At 33.9% G+C, this 17,473-nt stretch overlaps 1 protein-coding gene across 6 annotated transcripts in view; it reads left to right on the top strand.

Moving 5' to 3' along the window:
* LOC118006531 (rapamycin-insensitive companion of mTOR) overlaps nt 1-17,473 on the top strand; it is a 122,001-nt gene that overhangs the window by 62,688 nt on the left and 41,840 nt on the right. For all 6 annotated transcript variants that reach the window (XM_034999212.1, XM_034999208.1, XM_034999209.1 and 3 more), the window contains 6 exons: nt 3,017-3,143; nt 5,589-5,758; nt 11,602-11,669; nt 15,116-15,183; nt 16,125-16,207; nt 17,347-17,434. In XM_034999212.1, the coding sequence (XP_034855103.1) occupies nt 3,017-3,143; nt 5,589-5,758; nt 11,602-11,669; nt 15,116-15,183; nt 16,125-16,207; nt 17,347-17,434 (604 nt within the window). The remainder of the gene's footprint in view (nt 1-3,016; nt 3,144-5,588; nt 5,759-11,601; nt 11,670-15,115; nt 15,184-16,124; nt 16,208-17,346; nt 17,435-17,473) is intronic.

Genomic DNA, 17,473 nt, shown 5'->3' with positions numbered 1-17,473 from the left:
TGGACGTGGCAAAGAGTTACAAGCTGGTTGTTTTGAAGACGAATTTAGATATAGTCCATAGGCAGTTTCAATAAGCAGTTCAGACTGTTGTACAGGACAGGTCAGAATCTAAATTCTGCAATAAAGGGTGTTAGGGATAACCCATTAATGCTTCCAATGATAGGTTTTCAGGGAATTTTTTGTTGTTATTTAATGTGATGCCCTAATGGCAAAACAATTAACTAAGAGTTAACTTGGTTAGGACACAGTTATGTAAGAATATTTTCATGTTTCATCCTAACCATTTATGAGACGTATGCAGTATATAGTTGTTTTAATGTAAAAACATCTAAAATTAAAGTATTTAAAAAAAAATTTTAACCCTTCTCCTCTTTACCCATCTTTGAGCTCAGTGCATACTTCAGAATGGTAGAGTGTTGAATTTGTACATTAACTAGATCTCCTCTTTTTCTTTTTTCTTCCAATTGTCCAGCTTGGGGTTAGTAATAATACCCACAGGTGAGCATAGTAAGGAAGAGGTAAATGGATGAGTGTCTTAAAAGAAATCTACAATTCTAGTAAGAGTGATATTGAAGATAGATTACAATATTTTTGTGGTAGGTAAAGTGTCATATTGGGACTGTGATTTGACTCCTCAAATTTAAATTTAAAAATTAGATTTATGGTTTTTACTTATTCATAGTCTCTCCTACTGCCATGATTTTGAGAATTCAAGATAAGAAAATAAAATTTGTTTCTGAAGAACCTAGAATAACTTTCTGGCTATTTGAGGTGTATATATGTCAATATTTATCATACTAGGAATTATAAGTGAGCAATTAAAATATATATTAGCATATTAAAAATAACAACCCATCACATATAAACATATTTTTGTAAAAATATATTTTCCGAAAGAAACTTAACAGAATGGCATTATTTTAGATCTTTGCAAAATGTCTTTAGTGTTTGTCTTGATGGAAGGTAGGAGCTGGATTGTCATAGTTGCTTCTTCATTCAATCTGTTGTGATTTCATGTTCAGTAGAGCCTCTGGTATACTTCAGTATATACTTCTGAGAGACTGAGAGTAAAAAAGACAAATAATGTCTTTGTATTTTATTAAAATAATTTTAACTTCACAGAATCTCTGAAAATATCCTAGAGACCCTTGTTTCCTGGACCAAACTTTGAAAATTGCTGCCCTAAAAATTGCATTATTCCAGATAGATTCAAGCAATTAAATTCAGCTTCTTTGAGTTATTCAGTAAATATTTTATTTCAGTTTTGTAAAATGTTTTGGCATGATACAATTTAGTTTATAAAATAGCCCAGTAAAAGTAAACAGACCCTTAACAATTTAGTAATGCTATTACAAAAATATTGTTTTCTTCTGTTATCTTCTAAAATACAGACTAATTTGAGACAGATATCATTTGTGAATCCAAGAGCAGGAAAATTGCTTATACCTGATGGTAGGATGTAGACTCAGAGGAATTGTGGTGCAGGGTTCCTCCTTGGTTTAGCTAAAAGCAGATAGAGTTAAAAGGGAAGCATACTTGCTGAATGAATAGCGGCCTCTATTGGTTAGAGGAACTGTAATTTCAGTAGTATTTTTAACAACCAAAGCACATATTTCTTTTTTTCAGCAACATCTTGGCAACGGAGCTAGTAGAAATTAATGTTAATATTATAATGGCTAGGTCACTGTGTTTTTGTGGGGTTTTTTTGTATGCATTTTAAAAGTTTTAAATTTTTCTATTAAAGTATTAATCTTCTTTATTTTAAAGAAAAGGAAGAAACATTTGTTGCTTTAGGATAACTTACTCGATGAGTAATTAAGGAAATTCATGTTATTTTTCCTTCTCTTTCTCCTGTCTCATTCATTTGGAAGATTTTTTGTTTGTGTGCTCATTTTCAGTGTCTCTGATTTTTTTTTTTCCCTTTCTCTCCAATCCAGGGAATCCTTCTTGGTTTTTGTCTCTCTCGTTTTCTATATAATTTTCCCACTTTTCAGCTGTTACTACTCTATCCAATTGAAATTATACTTACTGCCTGCCTAATTTAACCATCAATTTTCCTCATATATTATTTCTTTATTCATGTAGTAAGAGATTAACATAACACAGATTTTTTATAGTTGAAAGGGATTCATTTAGGGAATCACTTGCCCTTGATACATAGGATTATAAATCCAGTAACATCCAATACAAATTAATTATCCCTACTCGAGAGACCTGTTATTTTGACATTGTTCATCTACCAGTCTTTATTAGTCATTAACTATGTAATTTGTTTTCTTTCTAATTTCCACACTGAAGATATGTTAGCTATTTTCAGTATTCCAAATATATTATTGCCAATTAAACTTTTCATTTAAAGTAAGATTCATCCAAAGTTTTGTCACCAGAAATACACTATTTGCATCATACTTTTTGAAGTATTAAAAATAGATTATGGATTACTAACTTTACCTTTTGGCATAGCAACAAGTGGTGGTAGGAGATAGGGAGATTATTAGGCATCTGTTGCAGTAAAGTGAGAAAGAATGAGGACCCAAGTTAGAGTTTGATGGGAGAGAGAATATGGATAGTGAGGTAAATTGGTAGGACAGGACTTGGTGGCGATTATATGGGTAAGAGTCCGGAATGGAATAGTACAGTAAGCGTGTTGACAGCACAGCTGTTTTTACCACTGATTTCCTTTGTCTAGGTACTGAAAAGTTGTATAAAATATAGTTCCTATTTGAGAGGAGCTTAGACTCTCAGAAACATTAAATCTTGTCATTTAATTGATTTATAGTCTGAACTATTAGAAAAAGAAGCCAACATTTTTCCATAGTAACAAGTATTAACATTTATTGCATCAGTTATTCATTATAGTAACCCTTTGAAATGTTCATATGAAGAAGAAGATTAAATTTGATGCCTGGATCTTATAAATGTTCTATGGTTATAAACACCTCAATCTGAACAAAATAGCTTTTAAACATGTATTATGAAGTAAATAACTTCTTTTTCTGATTCCTCCCTGTTACAGATGATTACTGTGAATGCTTCCTTGTTTCCTAGCTCTGTGGCCAACTCATTAATAGCAGTTGGAAATGATGGACTTCAGGAAAGAGACAGAATGGTCCGAGCATGCATTGCCATTATATGTGAACTAGGTCAGAATTTTCTTCAAGTAATAAAAATGAAGCATTTTAGGAAGTGTATATATAAGAATGTAACATTTTTTAATGTGAACTGGGTCAGAATTTTCTCCAAGTAATAAAAATACAATGTTTTAGAAAGAATATAAGAATATGACATTTTAAAATGCCTTTCATGAATGAATTCTTAGTTATTGCTACAAAGATATGAAAAATTTTGTTTATAGGAATATAGAAATTGTCCAAATTCCAGTGTTTAGAATAAAATTGCTTTAAGTCTGGTTCTCAGACATTAGTTAACCACACAATATCTTAATGTCGGTTAAAAAACAATCTATCAGGGCGCCTGGGTGGCTCAGATGGTTAAACGTCTGCCTTCGGCCCAGGTCATGATCCCAGCGTCCTGGGATTGAGTCCCGCATCAGGCTCCCTGTTCCTTGGGAGCCTGCTTCTCCCTCTGCCTCTCTCTCTCTCTCTCTGTCTCTCATGAATTAATAAATAAAATCTTTAAAAAAAAAAAACAAACTCATACATTAAAAAAAAAATCTAAATGCAAAAGGATTAGAGTTAAATGGGGAAAAACGGAAAAAAATGGATGAGCATTTATCTGATCACTGTAAGAAAAAGGAGTCTTGAATTATCAAAAGAAATAAACAGATTTCAGCAGCTATAGATTCTATTATAAGGAGACAAAAAAACATGCAGTGCTGGAACAAACAAAAAATAAATGTACAAACATGATAGGTAAATAACTTATTTATATACAGATAAATAGGAAAAATAAATAATTCTCAAGAAATATATGGCTAATCAACAAATTTAAAAAGTTCAACCTCACTTAAAACCAAAAAATATAATTTTAAATGACAAGAGAAGATATTTTTTTTCCCATCAAAAGTAGAGCTGATGTAGGTTACATTCACTCTTGATATAATAAACAATAACAAAATCATAAACTAAATTTCAGAGAATCAAACCTTATTATTGAAGATTTAAAGGTACTGTTCACAGTACATATTGATTTATAGACAAAGTCGGAAAGTTAAGAACATTTTGAAAGTAATATAAATTTGACATGTCAGTGTATAGGATGCTTGGAAAGCTATACTCGGAGTTAACTTCTTATCATAAAATGCTTTTATACTTAAGCAAAAAACAGTGAAAATAAGTGTATAAGCCCAAGAAATAGAAAAAGAAGGAAAAAAAATCAATTTTAAGGTAAGCAGGAGGAAAGCAACAATGAAATTAAGAGTCCTAATTAGAGAACAAGATTGATTATTTAAAATAATCTATGTTACTTGGAGAGAAACATACACAGGTACACTACCATACACTAATGTCTGTATTTTAGACATTAGTGATATGGATTAGTGATCCATAGTGATTTAGAGCAAAGACTTTGGGCTATACAGATCTGGTTTTGATTTTTTTGCTCTATGACATACTAGCTTTATGACTTGGACAAGTTAGGAGACTCTCTTGGACCCATTTTTTCCTTAGGTAAAATGAAGGTCATGGTTTTCACCTTAAAGAATTATTGTGAACAATAAGTAATAATAATAATAGTAGTAGTAATACCACCAGCTAACACTCATGTAATGCTTATAATGAGTGAGTATTTCCCGGTTCTTTACATATGTTAATTCTAATCTACATAAATTTCTATATATACCTCAATTTAGAAAAAAACAGAAGAAACCTAATTCTAAAGTTAGGCTAGAATAAACACGAGAGATCCAACCATGAAAACATTTTTGAGAAACAATAATGGAAGGGAAGGGAAAGGGTTTTTTTTTTTAATGTATTTTTACAAAAACTATTAAGCTAGGTTATTAAGAGAGAAAAATGGAAAGGAATTGAGTTGCAGACTCTGGTATATAGAAAACTTTAGTATACCAGAAGGATAAAATCAGTTTGGGAAGCATGCTGGGATAATTGATTAAACATTAAATTAAATTGATTAAACTCACTTTCCCGACAGATTGAAAACTGGAATGTATAATCATGAACTCATTTAAAGCACACAGTTGTATGTGCGGGCATGATCAGAAAATGCCTGATCTTTGAAGTAAGGGAGGAATTTCTGAGTTTAAAATCCGAGATTAAAATCTAAAGTTAAATTGCAAAGCAGATAAAAGATTTGAAATAGACGAACGGCTAATATAGCCACATTAAATGAGCAACTTCTTGCAATTGATAGGAAAGAAGAGCCATTTCAGTAAAATATGGACAAAGGATATAAAAAAGCAATTCAGTGACATTAAAAAAAAATTTGGGTTTTGGGAAGAGTATATTCAATGACTCTTATTAGATACATTTTATCCACGTTTTAAATGTCTTTGACTAGAAAGTTTTTCAAGTCAGAAAGGAAATTGTTTCAAGATAAAATCCCAGATTTCTGGATTACTTTTTATTATTTATCCCCTATATACTTTATTAAGTTTTTCTTTTTTGTTTTAGCACTTCAGAATCCAGAGGTGGTGGCCCTTCGAGGTGGACTAAACACCATCCTGAAAAATGTGATCGATTGCCAATTAAGTCGAATAAATGAAGCCCTCATTACTACAATTTTGCACCTCCTTAATCATCCAAAGACCCGACAGTATGTGCGAGCTGATGTAGAATTAGAGGTAGGAACTTTAATATCCTTTTCTAGTTTTACAGGATGGCTTTAAATACATACATAGTCTTACTTTGAAATTTTTAAGTTAATAGATGCAGCACAACGTTAATTATCAAACAATTTAATTAAGACTGACTTATCCCCAGCAATATTTTATGGCTTATTCAGTTTGGACTGAATTGAAAATATTATTCTCAAGAATCGTTCATCAACATGTAAAGTGAAGTTTATTTTTTTTATTATCTGTGAAAACTTTATTAAGCCAGTTAAAGTACAAGTGAGGTTGCATATACATTTACCTACTTATTTAAGAGAACCATTTCTTTTTAAGAACTTTAGTACGTTGGGTGAATAGCTCCCGCTCATTATATACTATTTATTTATTAACCCATGCTAAAAGTCTCTGAACCTAGAAGCACTTGTTAGCAACTAATGACCATATATACTTGAAAGAAACAGAATACAGATCTTTCTTTTTAAAATACACTACAGTTTAATTTTTTTTTTTTTTTTTTTACTAATTCAGTGTTTTTTTACAGTTAGTCTAAAATAATAAGACTGCTACGTACTCTTTTTTATAATAAAGTGTGGAGTAGAGGTTGGAACAGAATTACCGCAAACTGATCTTACAGTTTTTCTGTGTGAATGTACTACATTGTTGTCCATTGTAGATGCCATTCAGAGTAAGATTAAACCAAGGTTTTGTTTATATTTGGGTATGAAATTATGCAAAGTATAAAGTATAGTATTGTTCTCTAGCGTGTATGTCTAAATCATTTTATGAAATTTGTCTTAAATCTTATAGTTCTGGTTTTATTAGGGCCAGTAGAAGTATTTGAGATTATAAAAGTGACAGCTTTTATCATTAACTAATAAATAAGTACAATTTTCTCCTCAATAAGTGATTTCAAATACAGTCATTATTTATGGGAGTCCATTGGGAATAAACTAGCATTTTTGATATTTTATCATATGTTTAGTGTAAGTTTTTTTTTTCTTTTAATCAAGTAGAACTATAATTTTAGGATTGGTGAGATGACTACAATAAAGGAAGATAATATGTGTAGGCCTGTTTTTTATTCCTATGTAATTATAAAGCAGATTAGCAAAGCCTTTATTAAGTAAAAAAAAAACTCAAAAGAATATGGTAGGCATTTAAATACAGTAGTGTCTTTGCTTATATCTATTTCTTTAAAACCACAAATGTTTGTTCTTTTCTCCTTTAACAGGATCCCCCCAGAATAGCATAGTGATTTAGAGCAAAGACTTTGGGCTATACAGATCTGGTTTTGATTTTTTTGCGCTATGACATACTAGCTTTATGACTTGGACAAGTTAGGAGACTCTCTTGGACCCATTTTTTCCTTAGGTAAAATGAAGGTCATGGTTTTCACCTTAAAGAATTATTGTGAACAATAAGTAATAATAATAATAGTAGTAGTAATACCACCAGCTAACACTCATGTAATGCTTATAATGAGTGAGTATTTCCAGGTTCTTTACATATGTTAATTCTAATCTACATAAAATTCTAATCTAGGTACTTCAGTACCTAGCACATAGTAAATATTCAGCAAATACTGGTTACCTTGGATATTATTCTTCATCATCAACTTTAATATCATCATCTTTATTATATAGTCTGCTAAGAGAACATTGTCCTCATTTTTATTAATTATATTTTACAAATTTTGATTCCAAATTCATACTATGATTTCCATTTCTCCATACAAAGGAACTATTTTCAGTGCTGCTGTATCTGTTGTTAGGCCCAAATCTTCCTCCTCTTAAAAATCCCTTTTTAAATTTACCCTGGCTTTTATTTCTGCTATCTGTAATATGTTTTGACCTCAGACAGGAAAATGTGTGGATATAATATAATGTTACCAGAATAGACAGTCTGTAAGGGTTGTAAATCAATTGTAATTTTTTATACTAATTTTTAAAAACTATTATCTTTTAAAATTACACTTCAGAGTAGAATAAGGTAGTTCATAGCATCTGCTATGGAAGCTAGAAAAGCAGGATAATTATGAAAGTCATATATTTAAAGCAGTATAGAGCTGTGAAAGCAGTAAGGGCCAGAGAGAGTGAAATTTGTTAGAGGGAAGATTCTTTGAGAGTTGCCCTGAATATCTACAGATGCCCTTGGGGGCATTTGCAGATTTGGGGCACAGGCTAAAGGCTAAGAACATGATGTGGGCCTAGTAGACCAGAGTATTTGGCAGTCATGCAGGTATGGTAAGCCTAGAGATAAGAAAAGTCCCTAGACTAAGTCTGATGTACCCGTTTAGGTATTTGCTGAAACAAGACTGTGCAGGGCAAAAGCCAAGATGTCAAAACCTGAGGAAAGCACAGTGGAATATGCTGTAGTCCCCAGTTCATAGAATGCAAAGGCCTTCTAGGAGGGGCCATGGGCAGCAATTGAAAGGCCCGAAAGAAGTAGTGAATTTACACTGGTTATATGCAATTTCTTTTTTCCTTGGGGCCATTTATTGATCAATATATAATTGGAAAAACTGAAAATCCCGGCAGGCCTTTGCTGGGATCAGAAAAACCAAAGGAGCTTTTGGCATTTGTATGGTACTAAAATGACAAAACTGGGTATTTCATAGCTGATTTCTTGTTCTTGACATATCCCAAATTCTGAAGCTTTTCTGGATGGGTAGCTAAGATTTAAATTCAAAACTTAAGAAATATGTAGAAAAGATTACCAGTTTCTCATTGCTAAGAGAAAAATATTTGCTAAGCTCTCTATTGAAAGCCCTGGAAGACTATACATGAGAACACGGGAAAACCAAAGGTATACTCAGTCTTCTCAAAATTACAATGTAGTCTCAATTTAACACAGTTGGTGATAAGGATAAGATGATCAGCCCCCCCCCCCCCCATTCTACCTAACAGAGGAAAGGATAAACCATTTCTGATGGAGGTAACATCATTTGGAACCTTTTATAATATTCACAGTGTCCGACATTCACTTATTAATTTGATTGAATGTCATGCAAAAAGATATGACCATTTGACTAAACACCCAAAAGAAAAACCTTCTATAGAAACATGCCCACAGGTGATCCAGATAGTGCAGTTAGAGGGAAAGACTTTAAAACAACCATGCAGGGTGCCCAGGTGACACAGGCGGTTAAGCATCCCACTCTTGGTTTCAGCTCAGATCATGATCTCAGGGTTGTGGGATCAAGCCCCACAGCACAAAGTCTGCTTAGGACTGTCTCACTCTCTCTCTCTGCCCTTCCCGTCCTGTGCTTGCTCACATACTCTCTTTTTCTCTCACTCTCAAATAAATCTTTAAAAAAAATAAATAAAACAACCATGCTTAATTTGTTTAGGAAAATGAAGAAAAAAAGAAAATAATGGAGAATTTGACTAGATAATTGAAATACACAGATGATGGGGCGCCTGGGTGGCTCAGTCGTTAAGCATCTGCCTTCAGCTCAGGTCATGATCCCAGGGTCCTGGGATCGAGTCCCACATCGGGGTCCCTGCTCTGAAGGAAGCCTGCTTCTCCCTCTCCCACTCCCCCTGCTTGTGTTCCCTCTCTCGCTGTGTCTCTCTCTCTGTCAAATAAATAAATTAATTAATTAAAAAAAAATACACAGATGATTTCAATGGAAGTTCCAGTACTGAAAAATATAATACATGAAATTCTGAACTCAATGAAAAATTAATCTTGGACAAGAAGATATTAGTACATTAGAGGAAAAGTCAATAATAATATCCAGGGTAAAGCATAGAGAGGAAAAAGAAAGGGATGAATAGAACACAACAAAGGTGATGAAACATAATTTTGTCTTTGGAGAAGAAAGAGAAAATGGTTGCAAATACCCAAAGAGACAATGGCCAGAACTTTTGTTTCTAAAACTGATGAGACTTCATGCTCCCAAAGCTCACAAAACTCCAAATAAGATAATACAAAGAAAACATACAGGCACATCATGGTAAGATTGTTGAAAACCAAGATAAATAAAAACCTTGAAAACAGCTCGGCGGGGGGGGGGGAACCATATTACTTTCAAAGGAACATGTCTGATAGCTGATGCCCAGCAGAAATCATGGAAACTAGAACATAGTAAAGTGGCATCTTTAGAGCACGGAAAGGAAAAAATGCCAGCCTAACCCAGAGAAAATGTCTTTCAAAAACAAAGGTAAAATAAAAGCTTTCTTGAGACTAAGAAAAAAAAAGACCAAACAGAATGTAAAGAAACACTACTCTTGGGAAGCCTGGGTGACTCAGTTGTTAAGCGTCTGCCTTCAGCTCAGGTCATGATCCCAGGGTCCTGGGATTGAGCCCCACATAGGGCTCTCTGCTCTGCGGGAAGCCTCCTTCTGCCTCTCACACTCCCCCTGCTTGTGTTCCCTCTCTCGCTGTATCACTCACTCTCTGTCAAATAAATAAATAAATAATCTTAAAAAACAAACACACACTACTCTTTCCTGGATTACTTGTCCTTATGTCAGGAAGACACTAAAATGGCCCAAGGGGAGGTACCTGTGCGGAGGAGCTAAACTCTTGCTGACAATTAGCACATTGTGAGTGAACCATCTTGAAACAGGTCCTCTAGCTCCAGTCAAGTCTTCAGGTGACTGTAGCCATGACCAGTATTTTGACTGCAATCTTAATGAGGGCCCCTAAACCATAACTGCCTAGCTAAGCCTCACAGGATTCCTGTGAGGGATCTTTTACCTATGCATGATTTTGTAGGATCTTTTACCTATGCATGATTTTGTAATATCTTACATCGGTTACTTAGAAAATATTGTTTCATAGATTCCTGACTCACAGGAACCATATGAGATAATAAATATTTATTGTTGTTTAAAAAATGAGACACACAAAGAATAAAAGAGTAAAGGGAGTCCTCAGTCAGAGGGAAAATGATCTAAGACAGACAAGGAAATGCAGGAAGGAATGAATAATGACAGAAAAGGCAAATATATGATTAAATATAAAAGAATACTGATTGTCAAAAGCAATTTTAATAATGTCTTATGTATTTTAAATTATATTTAATATTAAAAATTAGACCACAGTAATGCAGTAGGCACGGCGGGAGAGTTGGCAAATGAGATTTAGTAGTTAAAAGTTTAAAATGAGTGACTTTATTAGCAAGATTGCTGAATACAAGGACAATACACCAAATAACTTGGATTTTTTTATACTAGCACTGAAAGGAGAAGGTAATTTATAAAATAGAACCACTTAGTAATGTTCAAAAGCAAGCAAAACTGAGTCATAGTTTTAAAAGTCAGGATAATAATCTTGGGGTAGGTAGTGACTGAATCTAAAGAGGGAATAAGGAGGCTTTAAGGATGCTGATGTTTTCTTCATCTGGTGCTAGTTACAGGAATGGGCTTAGTTTGAGAAAATACACCAAACCTTACATTCATGGTTTGTGCACTGTTTTATATGCATGTTATACCTCAATTTAAAAGTTCAGAAATTCAATTTGTACATTAAAAAAATCACTCAAATTGGGCGCCTGGGTGGCTCAGTCTGGTCTGCCTTCAGTTCAGGTCATGATCGGGGGTCCTGGCATTGAGGCTGCATCTGGCTCCCTGCTCAGTGGGGAGCCTGCTTCTCCCTCTCCCCTTGCTCCTCCCCCCTGCTCATGCTCTTTCTCTCTCTCTCTCTCTGTGTCAAATAAATAAAATCTTAAAATAAAATAAAAAATCACTCATATATTCCTTGATGAAGAGTTTGAAGAACTAAATTTTCAAACAGCATACCCAATAAAGATATAGAGAAATTAATTTTAGCTTGTTACAGGAAGAATGTGTTTTATAATAAGGACTCTTTTTTTTCCTTCTTCTTTTCCTCCTTTTTTTTATTAGCGAATTTTAGCACCCTATACTGATTTTCACTACAGACACAGTCCAGATACAGCTGAAGGACAACTCAAGTAAGTACCATTTGTTCCTAGTAATTTTATAAGGAGGTGTGTATGTTGCTGTTCAAGCTTTTAGATTTGCCTGATGGCATGTAGAGTCAGAGCAATGTGAGTTTAAGCAAATTTCCTATTTCATAGTTATGTTGTGGTTCTCATAATTAGCTGTGGTTTAAAAAATTAAAAATAAGTTATGAGAAATTGAAAGACTCAGAATTAATCTTATTTAAAATAATGTAAGATAGGCTGCAGTAGAAACCTAGATCTTTAATTATTTTTCTATTGTATGTATTTTTAGCATAATTACATTGAGAGACTAAAAGAATGAAATAACAACAGGGAGTAGAATAAAGAGCTGCCTTAAACTGAGTAAGCAGAAAGATATATTCTGTAGAATTTTGGAGGTTAGTGGGGAAATAAAAGGAGATGGGGTAAAGGTTGTTTTCCAGAAATGAAGCAGGGTAATTTTCAGTATCTTTTTGGAGAGAAAAGCACATGTTCATGAGGTATTCTGGTAACTATAGATTGATTCAGGGATCAATGTATTAATGTAGTATCTGTGAAGATTTTGCAGATGGTGCTATTAAAATAAATGTGCTGTGAAGTGTTTTTCTAGTAGGATTGTTGGATTGCAGACATAAGCACTTATTTGATAGATAGTATATAATTTAAAATTCTTAAGTTTTAGAATATTGTGAAATGGGGATATTTTTGTTGTTTTTCATTTTTATGGAAAATAGTGGTTTTATATCTTTAATCATTTCTATATCACTGTGGACTGATCATACCCTAACATTCCATGACCTGAGCTAAGAAATCAAAATAGATGTTCTTTGTTTTAGACTTCTCAAATCTTACCCCTACTAAGTTGTGATTTGGGATTCTTAGGCCCCTGTCTTGGCTTTCCTGATGACGCTTAACGTTCTCCTTATTGATGGGAGAAATGCACTTTCCACTGTTACATGACAAATTACTATGAATGTAGCAGCTTAAAATAACATCAATTTATTAGCTCACAGTTCAGTAGGTCAGAAGTCTGGCATAGCTCTTATCTGGAAGTTCTGATGAAAAATCCATTTCTAAGCTCATTCAGGTTGTTGGCAGAATTTACTTTATTGCTATTGTAAAACTGAGGTCTCTGTTTCCTTGCTGTCATCTAGGGTCTACTCTCAGCTTCCAGAGGCCACCCTCTTTCCTTGGCACGTGGCTCCCTCTGTCTTCAAACAGAACAGAAATTCCTCAAATCCTTCGCTTTGAATCTCTCTTTCTCTTCTGCCACTAGCTAGTGAAAGCTCCAATTAGATCAAGCCTACCAGATGATCTCCCTTTTAAGGTCTGCCAGGCTATATAACATTAAATTAGTCACAATCATGGCAGTGATACCATATTCACAGGACCCAGGGATTAGGGCATGGAATCTTGAGAGGATGGCGGACATTTTTAGAATTCTGCCTACCAGGATGAGTGAGAGATGAGCCTGGCTATTTTTTAGAGTTGGAGGGGGAAGGTACATTCCACCAAAATCCTTCCTTATCTGTTTGGTTCTGTACTTTACTTTCATTTAGTTCCTAGAGTATGGGTAGTTTCTGGAGCATGGGTACATTATGGCCAGGGAACAAGGGAAAATGGAGTGATTTTTTAAAAATACTACAAATTTATTAAATAGGTTAGAGAATGGATTACCAGGCAGTTACTGTAAGTATGTCACTAACACTTTCTTTTCTTTTCTTTTTTTTCCTTTGAGAGAGAGTGAGCATGAGCAGGGGGGAGGAGCAGAGGAAGAGAGAAAGAATCTTAAGCAGGCTCCATGCTCAACCTGGATCCTGTTGCGGGGCTCTATCTCATGACCCTAGATCATGACCTGAGCTGAAATCAAGAGTTGGGCACTTAACCGACTGAGCCACCCAGGCACTCCTGTCACTAACATTTTTTTTTTTTAAGATTTATTCCTTTATTTGAGAGAGAGAGTACAAGCAGGGGGAGAGGCAAAGAGAGAGAGAGGGAGAAGTAGACTCCCTGCTGAGCTGGGAGCCCGATGTGGGGCTCGATCCCAGGACCTGGAGATCATGACCTGCGCCTTAGACACCCAACCATCTGAGCCACCCAGGTGCCCCTGTCACTAATATTTTTAAGAGAAGGAGCACTGAAAGCTTTATCCCATAATTGTCCAATGCTCATTTCTTCTACCACCCCATCTCCTCATTTTAGTTTCTCTTATATTCTCACTTATTTGATGCTGTAGAGCTTAGTGTGGCTTGTTAGTATGTCCTTTTAAGTGTTTAATTTTTCTTTTGCAGACTGATTGCTCACTGTTCTTTAACTTGATTTTCTTTCTTTTTTTTTTTTTTAATCCACCCCCTCTTGTTTTTCCTTCCCAGTTCTCTGGATTTCTGTATTCTCACAATTGTTAAGGACTTTATTAGAGAAGACAAAAAGCTAGCACAGAAAAAGACAGTTGAGAGAATGGAGGTGGTGGAGGTGGCATAAATAGTATAAGATTGCTATTAAGTATTGATACTGGCCATAAGCCAGTGGAAAATACTTAATGAATATAAATAGTTCTATTGCTTGATTAATGGTCATAAACTATTGCATAAGAAAGAACGGTGAGATATTTGGATACACAATTAGAAAAAAATAGCTGGTGATGATAATATCTAGTTATTTAATAATATCAGTGAATATATGGATTGTTGAGCTTGCGTGTTAGAAATGCTGAAATAAAAAAAAAAGAAATGCTGAAATAAGTTTGGGGCAAGAATTTTCAAGTCAAGAGAATACATGTGGTAGGGCACCTGGCTGGCTCAGTGAGAAGAGAATGTGACTCTTGATCTTGCGGTCATGAGTTCAAGCCCTACATTGGATGTAGAGATTACATATGTAGATAACAAATAAGCTTAAAAAAAAAAAAGAATACATGTGGTAAAAGTAAGAGGTAATTTTCTTTGCTAAGGGGTAGCCTTTTGACAAGGATGCTTATTGATAAATAGGGCGGTGCTGTCTGTAGTGCTCAATTAAAGGTGTTAATGAGGTATCTAAGAATAGTTTTCAGAAAGAGCAGGAAAAGTAGAACTAAATTGAAAAGTGGAATTTATAACTTATTTTAAACTATGTTGGGGATTTTAGATTTTTACTTTCTTTTTCTAAGTAATCTCTACATCCAGTGTGGGGCTCGAACTCAACCCTGAAATCAGGAGGCACATGCTCTATCGACTGAACCAGCCAGGCGCTCCAAACTATGTTGGGAATTTTAAATTGGGGTGGGGGTCAGCATATAATTGGGTAATTTTCTTTGAGGTAGATCTGACCTTTTTTCTTCTTTTAACATGTTTTATTTCCTATGCAAATATTTAAATGTTAACTAATGATAGTTTTTTTTCCTGATACAGTAGAGGAATATCTCACTTTTTATTTTCACATTTAATTTCTTTGATCTCTGCCCCTTGTGCGCGTCCCCCCAGAGAAGACAGAGAAGCGAGGTTTCTAGCTAGTAAAATGGGAATCATAGCAACATTCCGGTCATGGGCAGGTAAGTTATTCTGTGCTGCTTAATAAGAAAAACTTGATTATTTTTTCAAATGTTAAATTACTCTTGCAGCATCTAATTTAGATGTTAACCTAGTTTTAACTTTGTATGTTATTATTAGAGTGAGAGGGATTTGTACAAAATTACTAAAATTTACTATTTGTAAGTCAATGTGCTAATGATTTACCTGGGTGATTAAAAAGTCTTTCTGTGGACATGAGCTTTCCATTTGCCTTGGGTAAATACCCAAATGGAATTGCTGAGTCACAAGGTGGATATATATTTAGTTTTATAAGAAACTGCCAGACTTTTTATCAAAATACCTACATATTTTATTCTCCCATCATCAGTGTATATGAGTTCCAGTTGCTCTGCATCCTTGCCAGCATTTCATGTCCTCTTACATTTTAGCCATACTGGTGGGTGTGTGATGGTATCTGATTGTGAATGTTACTTAGATTTACCCAATGACTAATGATACTGAATATTTTGTATGTGTTTATTGGCTATTCACATATCTTCTTTTGTGACATGATATTAATGTGCTTTAAATTGTTTGACTTAATTCTCCCACTTAAAATTTCAAAAGACAAATGCCAAGCAGATTTTTTCACTTCATTTTAGGTTAAGAAGGTATTAGGTAAGAGAGACAGAACGTTGTCCTACTCTCTCCAGTATTCTGACCCTGAGACATCAGCAAGCAGGAGTAGTAGGCAGTCATATTGATGAACTTTTTTGGGTATGCAACAAGCAGAAGAAGCAATTTAAATGATAAAATTACTGATAATCTCTAGCCAGTAGGGAAATGTTACTTTATAACCAGATAAGAGCATAATTTTGGAGTTATCTGGAGAAATACCACAGATTTTATATTATGAATACATTGCTATAGATTTTTTTTTTGAAATTTAAATCAGTGATTTTTTCTTTTTTATCCTCTTTAGGTATTATTAATTTATGTAAACCTGGCAACTCTGGGATCCAGTCTCTAATTGGAGTACTTTGTATACCAAATATGGAAATAAGGGTAGGCAAAAGTTACTCTAATTGTTTCATTCCCAGACTTTTAAGAGAGGAAATTAATTGTAAAAAAAGTTATTTTAGGTGTTGCTTTTTCCTCATGAATTATTCATCTGTATCATAGAGCATTGAAAAAAATACGTTAATGAATATTTACTACTTAGTTGAACCCTGAGGCTAATAGAAATAATTTGAAATAGTGATGTTGTTAGGAACTATGGCTGAATTAAAAACTGGATTAAAATATGAAATTATGTTTTATTCATTAAAAAATGCAAACAGAAAAGGGCATTCTCATTGTAAAAGGTTGAAGCAATAGAGAAATATATTTAGTAAAAAGTAAATACAGTATTTATGTATCTTATGCTTTCTAACTTATGTTTTTCTAATATGAGTGATGGTTTTCTTTAAAATTGAGTTGTTAATATTTATATGCTTATTTATTAGATATAGTCCTAAATTATTAGTACATAGCAATTTATATTAAATAGCTAAAACAAATTGAAATTGGAGAGAAAAAAATGAACTCTTCAGTGGTTCTTTTCCACTTAAATGTTTTTGTTTTGTGTTCAAAAAAATAGTTTGTACTTTTCTTGTTTTTTTTATTTGAACCAGACCTGGAGTTGAAAAATATTAAGAAAATACTAGCTAGGAGTACCTTGCTTAAAATGTGAACTGAAAAGGCCTTTAGACCATGGAAATGGAAGGACATGATTATAGATGGAAGGATCTATAAGCAGGGAACTAAAGGTTGGGGCAATTCACTTGACTGCTTACTTCACAGATGGTGAAAGAACATGGTTTTTGGAGTCTGGCCCACTGAGCTTTGACTCCTGATTTTAGTCTTCATAGCTCCATGACCTTGGGCAAGTTACGTTTAACCTGTAAATCTATTTCTCCATATGTACTACAATGGGGATAATAAGAGATTAATTGAAAAGATTAAATCATGTATGTAGTAAGCACGCCATAGTTATCTTTTCTTGAGTGTAGGCCTGAGATGGCAAGTTTCAGAAATACAGAGTTCTGTTTTTATCAGTTTTTCTTCTGTGAATAGGACATTTAAAACATCTGTTTTAAATCTTTAAATTTAAAGGAAGATTCATTCCATAAAAATAAATGAAGTGTATTTATTTGCACTTGCAGCGAGGTCTGCTTGAAGTGCTCTATGATATATTTCGTCTTCCTCTACCTGTTGTGACTGAAGAATTCATAGAAGCACTGCTCAGTGTAGGTAAGTACTGAAGCCCATTTGTATCTACTCATATACTGT

Source organism: Mirounga leonina, unplaced genomic scaffold (genome assembly GCF_011800145.1).
Source record: "Mirounga leonina isolate KUSES-001 unplaced genomic scaffold, KU_Mleo_1.0 Mir_97, whole genome shotgun sequence".
Lineage (NCBI taxonomy): Eukaryota > Metazoa > Chordata > Mammalia > Carnivora > Phocidae > Mirounga > Mirounga leonina.
The sequence above is the reverse complement of the archived record's forward strand: the minus strand, read 5'-3'. Positions and strand labels throughout refer to the sequence as shown.